Source organism: Coffea arabica, chromosome 5e (assembly GCF_036785885.1).
Source record: "Coffea arabica cultivar ET-39 chromosome 5e, Coffea Arabica ET-39 HiFi, whole genome shotgun sequence".
NCBI classification, from domain to species: Eukaryota; Viridiplantae; Streptophyta; class Magnoliopsida; order Gentianales; family Rubiaceae; genus Coffea; species Coffea arabica.
Window position 1 is genome coordinate 9,972,088 of NC_092318.1, and position 13,036 is coordinate 9,985,123.

Here is a 13,036-nt window from a genome sequence, read left to right on the forward strand (position 1 = left end):
GAACATCGTGTTTTAAAAATTCCTTCTCCTTTTCTACCTTAGTATTAGAAACCAGAAGTTTGGCAATTTCCTTATACAAGGCATCTTCCCTTAATTCATGTCCTTGAATCTCATTAGTTTTCTCCTTAAGCTCCCTTTTTAAACTCTCGATCATCTCTCTGGCAGCCACCTCAACCTGTATTGCCTTTTTCATCCAATCTTAAATTAAATCGCTGAACTCCTTCTTTGACTTCTCAAGTTCTTGAACCCTAGTCTGCAACATCTCATTTTCATCTCTTAATTCCAATGAAGTTTTGAACATGTTGCTTACAAAGTTTAAAGTTGCATATGAGAATTTGCCTTATTTTAGTCAATTTTGAGGACTTTCCGTGTTCATTGAGTTCAAATTTCACAAAAAAAAAAAAAAAACATGCAAGTAAAAAGATAACTTATCAGGTAAGAGCGTGCAATGATAATACAGTACATTAGAAGAAAAACCGTACCACCTTCTCAAGCATTATAAGAGTAAACTATGCTTTAATTGCAGTCAAAAAAATGTAAGGCAGCATGCATTATGTACCAATTATTGCAAGAGAACAGCACGCACCACAACTAGGTGTGACTAAATGCAGTAAAAGACATACTCTGCTCTCAATGCCGCAGTAAAGTTGTCACAATTTGGTCCCGTCATTTTTGGTTTAGCACTCACTATAATACTCCCTAAACTTCTACCAACTCTGAAGTTGAATAAGTTTAGCTATTCACTGTTACTATTAACTGAATTGTAAGTCTACATTGCCCTTGCTAGTCCATTTCACAGCCACAGATTGTATTTGACCTACAAAGTACCATGTAGAAGATTAGAATAGCAAAAGAAAGTGTGAAAGGGAAAACAGAAGAAAGCCTAAGAAGCAAAAACAGAAAAAAGCACCGACTTTCGGAGTAGAATTGGTTATAGCAGAGTTAATGGATATTAGTATTGGTTGATCTTCAGCTATGGATTTAAGAAAAAGAAGCAATTATGCAATACATTATCACTATTCAATTCTGACATACGATCATGGAATGTTATCTACTACATCTTCAAGAAAAAGCCTCAAGGAAGAAAAGGATGATCCTCCTTCATCAGGAGCCAACCTGCTCTTCTCTTTCATTTCCTTCACCTTCTCTCTGATTTCATTCTCAGGATCCATCAGATGTTTAATCCCTCTTTCAATCACATCTGCACTCAAAATCTCACTACTCACACCCAGTACGAAATCCCTTTTGAAATCTATTTTGATCTCCACTGCCATTGCCAAGTCTTTCACCATTAGGAATGCATTCTGCTGCTGCTCTGCATAAAGCGGCCAAGTTGCCACTGGCACACCGCACCAAACGCTTTCCAATATTGAGTTCCAACCACAGTGAGAAACAAAGCCCCCCACAGCAGGATGGGATTGAACTGCCACCTGTGGTGCCCATCCAATAACTTTTCAACAGCTGCAGTTCGCTGCAAGAACCCTTCTGGCAAGACTTCATCCAGGTTCTCATACTCACTTGGAAACTCAAAATTTTCTTTAGGTGAAGGCCTTCTCAATGACCAGAGGAATCGATATCCACTGCACTCGAGTGCATAGGCAATTTCCTTCACTTGGTCACCATCAAAACTACCTGCACTACCAAAGCAAAGGAACACAACAGAACATTTTGGCTGAAGATCTAACCATTTCATAATCATCTCAGTTTCTTGATTTTGACTATTGCTTCCCTTCAGATTCAATACAGGCCCTACTGCATATACTGGTGGGATGCTTTTATCATTGCTCAAGGCGTGAATCGCATGGGATTCCAACTCAAGGAAAGTGTTAATTATGATTCCCTTGGTCTTCCTGCATGTTTTTGCCTGATCGAGGAGCATGTCTTCACCTCCATCCTTCTCAAACAATGCAGATGACAAAAGTTTAGCTGGAACAGGATTGATGTAAGTAGGCAAAGCTAATTCAACGTCTGAATTCTCGTAATGGCTCACATCTTCATTGAGATCATCTCTCAGACTTTGCAACTGGAATAAAACGCCAAGCGTTGCAGCACCGCCTGGGCAAAATATGTAGGAAGGAACCCCAAATTCATTGGCTACATCAATCAAAGAGGTGCAAAACATGTCTATGACGATCCCACCAAGATGCGACGAAACAGAATTGGATATTTCAGCAAGAACCTCCCTCACACAACTTTTATGGTTGTCGATAAATCGATACAGAATCGAAAGAAAAGATGACAATTGAGAAGAAGGCTCTTCTTTGATGAGCTCAAGGTACCTTATGTGCAAATTCGGAGTTTCTACCAATGAATTTGTGTAGCTACTGACTTTTGGATCAAAGGGCAGCTTCATAATCAGAACGGTGATCGATAATCGTTCATCACGTTCAACGAGAAGCTTTGCTAGTTCAACACATGATACTAAGTGGCCAATCCCTGGTACAGTAACGAAAACCAGCTCTGCTTTTTTCATTTCTTTCGTTTTCTCTGCTAACTTTAGCCAATTGATTGAAAATGGAAATCCAACCTTTATCTTTCTAGTTTCTACTTAGCTTGCAAACGCATGCCACATGTATCTTATCCGTTTACATGAAAAGCAGATGTGATGCCTTTCACTAGTGAATCGAGCAGAAATCAAAACTACAATGTTTCCAGGATTTTTACTTGATAAATGTAAATGTACTATCAATAAATTGCTTTGTCATGTTGAATCGTGAAACTTTATTATCATTAATCAAGCTAATCATTAAACTCAATATAAAGAAGTTTGTTTCTCGTTTTGACATTTAATTATCTTTATTTAGGGTTAAATGCACTTAACTCTCTTCAATTTTATCTGCAGTTGCACTTTATGCATTTGAACTCATTATATAGGCATTTTGTCCACCTAGTTGACGTTTTAGAACAAAACTACTCTTACTATATAATGAGTTCAAGGGGAAAAAGTGCGATGCTAAGTAACATTGTGAGAGTTTTATGTGTGTTTATAACTTTCAAAGTTACAGTGTCCTTCATGGGGTGGATTTGGAATGGGAGAAGTACCATCCACTGATCCGTTCTCCAAAAAGTCCCATCCCCTTTCCCAGCTCCACTATCTCTACCCCCTGCACCCTACTACCTCTGGGGCTGCCCCCAGTCTACACCTCTAGCATTTTTATTTTATTTGTTTGCTTGATTTTAATTTTTTATATATGTGATGCACTAACAATGAACTTGCAAATAATTGTTTTACATTTATCCAGCGTGAAATAAAAGTTTAAAATTATTTTGATCCTGTGAATTTATTTCTGTACATATGATTTTATATAAAAAAAAATCAATTATCGTACTTTTTTTTATATATCTATAAACAACATCAAAATAGAAAAAATAAACTAACGTAACAAAATTATTGGTTAATCACAATAAATGAACAGGAAATATTACATTAATTTATTACAAGAAAATATCATGTTATTAATTTTAATATTACATACATATAGTTTTATTATATTGTATATTTTTACGTTGTGCATATAGAAATATATAATATTAAATTATTAGTGGCAAACGGGATAGGGGTATTTTTCCCGCCCTCCCACCCCATTTAAAGTGGTAGGAAAAAGATCTCCCTCGACCCTGTTGATCATGAATATCCGCCCTATTGTCATCTTGAATCCTATTTTTAAATTTATAAAATCACAATTAACAGTTGCTGAGAACCTCTAGTGATGCACTGCATCAGTAGTTGTTAGTATCAATTATTGGAGACTAGTTATAGGTTAAAGAGGGATAATGTAATTATTATCTTCATTACATCTCAGGTTGAAGTAGTTAACCAGCACATGTGACAGTAGGAAACATTCGTAGATGTTCTGGTACCATAGTTTTCTCTTTGACGTTTAAATATATTTGAACTTTACATTTGAAAATTTTTATTAATTTTTTAGATTTGAAGTATCTATTATTATTCATATTTGTTTTATATGCATAAGTTTGTCAGATGTGATTTCTGTTATTAGTGTAGATTTTAATATTTAATGAAAATTTGAATTGTTTTATAAAAAAATTATAAATCTAATCGTTAGAACAATTTTTACTATACTGTTCACAAAAATGTCCTTTCTTGAAAGCATTGCAAAAATTTTATTGTGATTTTTTACTTTTAAAACAGTAAAATCACCGCAATGAGTTGTTTCCACTTTCCAGACATTGCAATTGTGGACTTCCGGAAAATTCAACCCACTCATATCCAGAGAAAACCCACTTCAAATTGCGGGGATCCAAGATTTTGGAATATTAATTTCACATTCCTCGCTTGAGGTTTTTAACAATTTTATTGCCCTCCCCTACAGTTTTGAAAATATTATTAACCTCCCTGAAACTATTTTTCTTGAAACAATTCAGCTCAATTCAGAAAAAGACACAATAAAAAAATTGATTCCAGCAGAGAGAAGATTTTGTACTTTCACAAGTACCCCTTAACTATTGCTCACCATAAACAAGATAAAATATGCTAAATTACATTTTTATTTTTTGATTATATGCATGATCCAACTTATTCTTTTCACGTTCTAGTCCATTATTAGATATTAGATCAACAAGAAATTTCCATCATGCAACTACTCCCTCCGTCCCAAAATATTTGTCGCATTTCAGGACTCGCACTTATTTTCAACAGCGCCAAGATTTCAAATGTTTTGGTCTAATTTCCAGCAATACCTTTATTCAGTTTCTTTGCATTATAACTTGTCAAATGGCAGAAAGGTAATGGAGTGGTGACAAGACGTGTGGGACCCATACCTCAAGAATGTTTCTTGCTATTTTTTGGGAAAGTATCTTGCACGACCATTGTTTGCACTTGTTGTGGGACTCACGCGTATCAAGTGCAATTCTTGTAGTTTTTTGGGGTCCAACAAAAGATTAAAAGAATCTGGTATATTTAAGGGCATGAGATGGAAATTGGGGAAAGTTTTCATTGTCAATTGTGGTAAGTGACATTAATTTTGGGACAAACCAAAAAGTAAAGTATGAAACTTTCAATGGGACGGAGGGAGTAACAAATAACAGCTTTCAAAGTTTAACAAAAGAGATCTCTTTTCTCTTACCTTAATATGTTGTTATTACCACAATTTTAGAGGAATTAGACCCTGCCTTCAAGCCTCTTCAACCCTTAGTTTTGGTGAAATTTGATAAATGTGCATTTTACATATTTTAAGTGTGTTTTATTATTTTTATTTTGGTGTGTTTTAGTCATTTTTATAGTTAAATAACTAGGTTTCTAGTGGGAGTGTTCAACACATTTATATGGAAGCGAATATACTTGCAGATGCTTTGGCAGGTCTCCCAAATATGGGGCAATATCTCTTTGATTCCGTGTCTTAGCTGCCAAAACATATTCAAACACTGGCTTCACTAGATATTTTGATTTATGCAGGGATTAGATGCATCCATGTAAGGGAGTAGTACTCGTTATTTAATGCTTTTTTTATGTATGAGACGCTATTTCTTTAACAGATTTTTTAACTAAAATTAGGGGTGGTGTCCCTCCCCCATGTACGGGGTTTTGCCGGTAAAAAAAAAAACTAGATTTCTAGTGAAATTTGCATTTTGTGGTCCAATTATAAAAAATTGCATTTCTATGGATTAAAGTGGTAAAAATCATGTTTTTGTAGGTCTAATGGCTCAATCATCAAATGGGGTGAATTGAGAATATATTTGGGTGATTATTGATTATTAGAAATGTTTAAAGTGAACATGAATTGTAAAATGTTCGTAGGATGAGATGCAACCAAGTACAAAAGAAGAAAAGTTTGATAGTTTTGACACCTTTTGGTTTTTGAATATATATTGAGTTACAAGTATAGGATTGAGATGATTCTTAAACCATTTGAATCTAAGATATTGACCTACAGTTCTTATGAAGATATCAAAATTCAATTCATACATTTTCTTGGCTAAAAGGTTGAAATACCGTCATGTATTTTTTGCTTTCAAAAGCTGAACAGGGGATTGACTAGTTAGTGATTTTTTGGTCATTTCTCCACCTACAGACATCCAAGTGGGATGATTCCTGATGCATTCGAAAGTTAAGTCAAAGAACTACAATTTTAATGTTTTGCAAAAAGGCTAATTTGGCTTTTATCATTGAAAAAATTGCAGTTGAATTTGGTCAAAAAATAGAACAATATTGTAGATTGAGCAAAACAGTGCAAACCTGCTGCAACTTGCAAGAGCAAGTTGTAGACATTTCACACAAGTTTTTTGACCAATTTTTCTGCAAGAGAAAACTATTGGATCTAGCAAGATTTTTCTTGGAAAAGTTAAGGACAACTTTATGATTGCATTATGAGCACATTTTCTCCTCCAAATACATCTATAAATACCCCTTGTATCTCATTAATTAGAAAAGGAGAGAAGGGTAGAGAGAACTAAATAGTTGTAGCTTGGAAGATTGTCTTGCAAAATACAAAGGGTTAAATCCCACTCACCTCGATTAGCTTGGAAGAATGTCTTGCTAGGGTTCTTGATCCTTGCCTTCTATCCCTAGAGAGATAACATGTAAGTCTATTACTTTACACATGTTGATTGTTCATCACTTATTTCTTTAATACATCCCCTAGAGATGTTCAACCATAGGACACTTAACATTGCTAAACGAGTAAAGTTTGTATATCTAATATTTCCCTTTTAAGTAAGCTTCCTATTTTAGAAAGTTCTTTTCTTGGAAAGTTACTATTTTTGGAAAGTCTAAACAACTTTGGAAGGAATCCTAGTTTAGGTTAATATTCTTGGAAAAATCAATCATTAAGGAAATTTTAGTTAATTTAGCTAAGTCTTTATTTTAGAGAGGTCATGAATTAACTTAGGAAAGTTCATAACTTTGGTAGTCATTTATTTTAGGAAAAAAGTTCTTAAAATGTCAATGACAATTTCAATTTGATAGAGCAACTTTTGGGCACCTTTTGCACTGTTATTCTATCATAATTTTGGCTACTTACTGTGCTAAAGTAATGAGATTTTGCTCATATTTCATCTTTGTGTAAATTGTAGGTGGTTGGTGTTAAAAGTGATCGCGTGCGACAAATTTCCAGAAGACTCTTTGTTTCATGGCGTGCCTACGCCAGAAACTGAGGAGATGTACCAAAAGCCGGACCCGCGAGATTGGTAGTAGCAAAAAGTGGGCAATTAGGAGGTTAGGTGCACGTGGACCATGGAGAAGCATGGGATTAAAACCCCGGGACACAAGGCTTGCTTCAGACTTTTTTCTTCTTCTTTGGGCGGCGGCCACAAAAAGGAAAAAAGGCCAGATTCACGTCATATCAATAAGGGGAGCTTTTGCTTTTGTACCGTCAGACGTCTTTTTCCTTTGGTCTTCAGCAGCAATTAGCAAAGCCAGATTCACGTCAAATTGATACATTAACTTTAGTTTTCTTTTCCCATAGCGGTCAGACATTGTAGACTTCCGTTTGCTTTTTGGCTTTGACGCTTTTGACTCTTTTGCTTTTGCTTTGGCCTTGTACAATTTTCACTGGCTTTTGCGTTGTACTTTTCGGCTTCAGTACGAACACCAACGCAGGGAAAAGGAAGACTTTTTTCTCTTTCTTTCTTCGGTACTTCATCGTTCCAAATTCTTTGATGCTTGTGCAGATGGAATCAATCAAATCACGCGAAATTGATACGATGAGGAGCGGCTAGTTTTCTCCTCTACCCAAAGGTCGACGCGAAGACGCGGTCCATAATATCTGTGAGATCTAATCAAATCTTTATTATTTCTTTCAACTTGTTGCTATTCGTACGTTTCCTGAATTAATTGTTCATGGATATTTTATTAATTGAATATCAACGGCTGGGTATTTGATTTAATTTAATAGCCTACTGTCACATTAACTAAATTGAATCCGTAATTGTTCGTTTAGTTGATATCTAGTGACAACCACCATAATTGGCTTTATGTTGGGGGAATGCAAGATTTAAATTAAATAAACTCTCTTAGCATGTTTATTGGTTAGAGTTGGGTTCTTTTAGTTCTAATGCAACTGGATAATTAAATTCCTACGGTCGTACCTAAAGTTGTTTTCTGGTTAGAGAAGCAGTCAATGGTCGTATCTTGACTGTCGAAAAAGTAAGGAAGAACTGGCTGTTAGAGCTTGTTGATAGGTATAACCAACCTAGTGACGAATGAATGAAATATCTTTGCATCGATGATCATTTAATTGGACCGTACCTGAAAAGTTGATCCTTTGGGTAGAATTTTATTAATTGCTATTTTTAGTAAATTGTATTTGGTGAGTTAGCTTTTGAATTTTGTTTATTTTATTTTTATTTGCATTCCATCAAATCTTTCCCAATTTTTTTCTATTGACTTGGAGAGAAACAATTTCCTATCCATTCTCTGTGGAATCGACCCTACTTGCCATTGTACGCAAATTTAATATTTTATAGACAAATCTGATATATCGGATCAAGCAAACTCTTCGAGAATATGGTGAATCAAGTAACCCATTGCACACCTAAGATCTCTGCTCCAGTACTTAGATTTATTCTATAATTAATTGTGGTGGTAATTAGGACATTTTAGTAATTATTATTGCACAGACTCGACACCTATCAATTTTTGGCACCGTTACGGGGGAACGGTGTTTTAGTTAATTTTGTTTCTTTCTAAGTTTTTCTCTTTGAATTTGTCTGGCATCTTTCTAGTTTATGCCCCGTTCTTCTCGTACAGGTGAATTGATTTTCGACCCGGAAGTAGAGAAGACTGCGCGCCGAACTAGGAAAGAGACTAACAGCTCAGAGAGGAGCAATCTAGCATTGCATCTCAGGGACTGGATCCTGAGATTGAATCAACAGATTCAAGTGGTGAAAATTTAAGTGACCCAAGCCAAGAGGACATCCCTATGGCGAATGCAAGAACACTAAGGGAGTTGGCTGCTCCAGAATTGCCCCAGCAGCCTTTGTGCATCACATTCCTAATTTTGGCTGAAAATACCTCATTCGAATTGAAGTCAGGATTAATTCACCTCCTACCCACGTTTCATGGCCTCTCAGGTGAAAAACCCCACAAACACATCCAAGAGTTTGATGTGGTATGCTCCAGTATGAATGATACGAATCTCGTTGGTGAGAAGATTCGCGACCCAAGATCACTTGTTGGATTTGACTTCGAACGCAAGAAACGGTGGCAGCGGAAACCCTACGACCCCTCTAATCCCCGTGACTACGAACTTGTTGATATTATCTCAACCCGTAATCAAACGAATTAGCGAACCTCAGGCAAGTGTAGAAGGCGCCACAATTCAAGTGTGGTTCTTGAATTGATAAGCCAAACAAGAACACTAGAGTAAAACTCTAAATTGTTCAAGGGTTGCTCGAAAGCTATGGAGAAAATTCTCACACTAGGTTTTTATGATAAAAGTGTCTCCCTTTTAATGACGTAATGTGGTACCTTATATAGGTTACAAGTAAAACCCTAATCTAGTAAGGAAAAGGAACTAACTAATGACTCACCAATCACAATCACAATTAAGGCTAACTAATGGTCAGCTTATAAAGCTGGCCCAACATAATCCAATAAAAGCTAATTCACCAACTTAAGTAATAGTGAGTCTAGACTCTATAAATCGGATCTAACTCAACATGAGGTCTTGGACCGAACTTATTCCTACCAAATAAAATAGAAATCTGAAAAATAAACTACTAAACTATTACTAAAACTCATTTGCTCCTCCTCATACTCATTACAAGTACGCTTATATCTTTCATAGACGCACAAGGCACGAAAATGATCCATTTCCTCCTGAAGTGGATGAAACTCATGTTGTGAATGCTCGGAGATGGAACGTGTGGAACTAGAGTACTTGGTAGTAGTTCGCTTGGAACCCCTCCTCTTAAGAGGCTCGTTCTCTAAGAATTCTTGATGATATGAATGAGATGCAACTCCACGAGGCATGGTTAAGTGACCTGCAAAATTGGTTAGCAGAGAAGAGAAATTTCTCACAACACACAGGCTCACGTGTATGCACTCGTCACTCGTGTTTTCACTCTAATTTGTCCCTCAAGTAGTCCTCACCAAAGATTTTCTCACAGCCCCTTGCAAATCTTGAAGAAAGTAGAATTCTCCAAGTGCTCAAGTGTAGCTCAAAAACAAGTTTACGCAGTCCGAAACATGGCCCATAAGCGGCCCATATTTCATATCAATGAAGCCTCCAGGAATTACTGAGGAGCAGATTAAATTTAGAGCCTCCCCTTTCTCTCTCAAGGATGCAGTGAAGGATTGGTTATACTACCTACCCGTAGGTAGTATTACAACATGGGCCCAACTTAAGAAGAAATTCTTGAAAAAATTCTTCCCTGCATCCTGGGCTGCCAGTCTAAGAAAAGAGATATGCAGCATTAAGCAGTATCCTGGAGAATCCTTATATGCCTATTGGGAGAGGTTCAATAGGTTGTACACTAGATGCCCACAGTATCAAATTAGTGAATAACTGTTGATTCAATATTTCTATGAGGGCCTCCAGTCGTCTGATAGGAGTATCATTGATGTTGCGAGTGGGGGAGCGTTGGCGAACAAGACACCAAGGGAAGCATGGCTACTCATTAAATCGATGGCAGAGAGTTCTCAACAGTTTGGTTTCCGTGAGAGTAACCCTACCCGCAGGGTTAATGAGGTAGAGACGTCGTCCATTCAGCAGCAGCTATTAGAGCTAACTTCCTTCGTTCGATAATTAGCTATGGGAAACGGGCACCAAGCAAAGGCCTATGGAATCTGCACAAATGTGGACCACCCCACTGACTCATGCCCTATGTTGCAAGAGGATGGGGCTGAACAAGTGAACATGGGTGGAGGCGTGCCCGCGCCTCGTAGGCAGTACGATCCATACTCCAACACGTACAATCCGGATTGGAGAGACCACCCCAATTTCAGCTATGGTAATAGGCCACAGAATTCATTCTCCAACCGTCCACCAGGATTTCAGCAACCATGGCAACAAAAGTCTCAACCTTCGTCCTCCAACTCAGGAAGTTCCTTGGAGGAAATTGTCAAGAGTTTGACCACAACTACCACTCAGCTCCAGCAAGAGACTAGGACCCTGGTCGCAAGCACTATCCAATTCCAGCAGGACACCAGAGCAGGGATGAAAGACATGGAGACTCGAATGAGTTAAATGACAACTGCCATTAATCGCTTGGAGTCCCACGTTTATGAAAAATTACCATCACAACCTGAGACCAATCCCAGGAATGTAAGTGCCATGACATTAAGGAGTGGCAAAGAGGTGGAGGGACCTAAGTTGGTAAATTCGAAAAGCAAAAGTGAGGAGGAGATAGAAAAGGAAATTGAAGAAGAAGGGCATATTCATGGAGACCCTAAGATAACTCTTACTCCATCAATTCCTATTAAATCTAACTTACCTCCTTTTCCATGCAGGTTGGAGAAGACGAAGAAGACGGAGAAAGAGAAAGAGATCCTGGACGTGTTCAGAAAAGTGGAGATCAACATCCCTTTGTTGGATGCAATCAAGCAAGTACCGAATTACGCAAAATTTCTCAAGGACTTGTGCACCCCTAAGAAAAAGTTGAGAGGGGATGAAAGAGTAGCGGTGGGAGAAAACGTATCAGCCATACTCCAAAAAAATCTCCCACCCAAATGTGGGGATCCAGGTATGTTCACGATCCCTTGTAAGATAAGAAATACATCGATCAGGAGAGCCATGTTGGATTTAGGGGCGTCAATCAATGTGGTGCCGAAAATCATTTATGCGTCCCTGAATCTTGGGCCATTAAAAGAAACGGCCATCATAATCCAACTAGCCGACCGCACCAATGCCTACCCAGAGGGGCTAGTTGAGGATGTCTTGGTTCAGGTAAATGAATTAGTCTTTCCTGTAGATTTTTACATCCTGGATATGGGAGATGAGAAATCATTAAACCCGTCACCTATTTTGTTAGGTAGACCATTTCTTAGCACTGTCAGGACTAAAATAGATGTGAATGAGGGTACTTTATCAATGAAATTTGTTGGTGAAAGGATAAATTTTAATATTTTTTCGGCGATGAAATATCCAGGGGAATCTAACTCAGTCTTTGTTTTGAGTGTTGTTGAGCCTCTTGTGCAGGAAGCTTTCGAACTGAATGGTGAGGACGCATTGGAAGTGGCCCTAACCAAGCATCTTGAATTGGGTGTAACCCCTAATGTGAACATGTGGGATGAGTTACACCATGCAGTTGAGGCCTTACATTCACTTCCAACCATCCCTCCAAGGTATGAGCTTACTTCTCTTTTTGTGCCAGAAACTCATGTAAAATTATTGCCGTCAGTTGTGCAGGTACCGGAATTAGAGTTAAAGCCTCTCCCGAGACATCTGAAGTACGCGTTCTTGGGAGACTGAGAGACATTTCCGGTAATCATTTCCGCACACTTATCTCCAAGTCAAGAGGAAAGACTGGTGCGACTCCTTAGGGATCATAAGGAGGCGATCGGGTGGAGCATAACAGATATCAAAGGGATAAGTCCGTTCCTATACATGCACCGGATAAGGCTCGAGGATGATGTGAAGCCGGTACGACAGGCACAGCGGAGGTTGAATCCCCTGATGATGGAAGTTGTGAAAAAGGAGATACTTAAACTCCTAAAGGTGGGGATTATCTTTGCTATCTCAGACAGTTCTTGGGTGAACCCCGTTCAAGTGGTTCTGAAAAAGGCAGGAGTGACTGTGGAGGAGAACCAGGAGGGTAACATGGTTCCGGTTAGGAAAGCTACTGGCTGGCGTCAGTGCATTGACTACCGGGGGCTAAATTCTGTGACGAAAAAGGACCATTTTCCTCTCCCTTTTACTGACCCGATGATCGAAAGGTTAGCTGGTCGTGTTTACTATTGTTTCTTGAATGATTTTCAGGGTACTTCCAGATCGCGATAGCACCAGAGGACCAGGAAAAGACCACGTTCACCTGCCCATTTGGTACGTTTGCCTACCGTAGGATGCCTTTCGGTCTTTGCAATGCTCCAACAACTTTTCAAATGTGCATGGTAAGTATTTTCTCAGAATATGTTGAA

General features: G+C 38.0%; 1 protein-coding gene, 1 non-coding gene and 1 pseudogene across 2 annotated transcripts; 1 reads left to right on the forward strand and 2 right to left on the reverse strand.

Moving 5' to 3' along the window:
• Positions 1-1,037: 1,037 nt before the first annotated feature.
• On the reverse strand, positions 1,038-2,473 carry LOC140006891 (anthocyanidin 3-O-glucosyltransferase 2-like; annotated as a pseudogene).
• A 7,876-nt stretch (positions 2,474-10,349) lies between these two features.
• On the reverse strand, positions 10,350-10,456 carry LOC140007122 (small nucleolar RNA R71). Its single transcript, XR_011814679.1, has one exon. It is a non-coding gene; the product is annotated as a small nucleolar RNA R71 (small nucleolar RNA).
• Positions 10,457-11,147: 691 nt separating this feature from the next.
• On the forward strand, positions 11,148-12,371 carry LOC140006892 (uncharacterized). Its single transcript, XM_072049559.1, has 2 exons — positions 11,148-11,272; positions 11,411-12,371. The coding sequence occupies exons 1-2, from the start codon at positions 11,148-11,150 to the stop codon at positions 12,369-12,371; spliced, it is 1,086 nt and encodes a 361-aa protein (XP_071905660.1).
• Positions 12,372-13,036: the final 665 nt, after the last annotated feature.

Bases quoted from the DNA above. Each gene is read 5' to 3' on its own strand.
- LOC140006892 (XM_072049559.1), top strand. From the start codon at position 11,148: ATGACAACTGCCATTAATCGCTTGGAGTCCCACGTTTATGAAAAATTA. The intron at 11,273-11,410 runs GTTGGTAAATTC...TTTTCCATGCAG, and splicing joins AAAGAGGTGGAGGGACCTAA to GTTGGAGAAGACGAAGAAGA.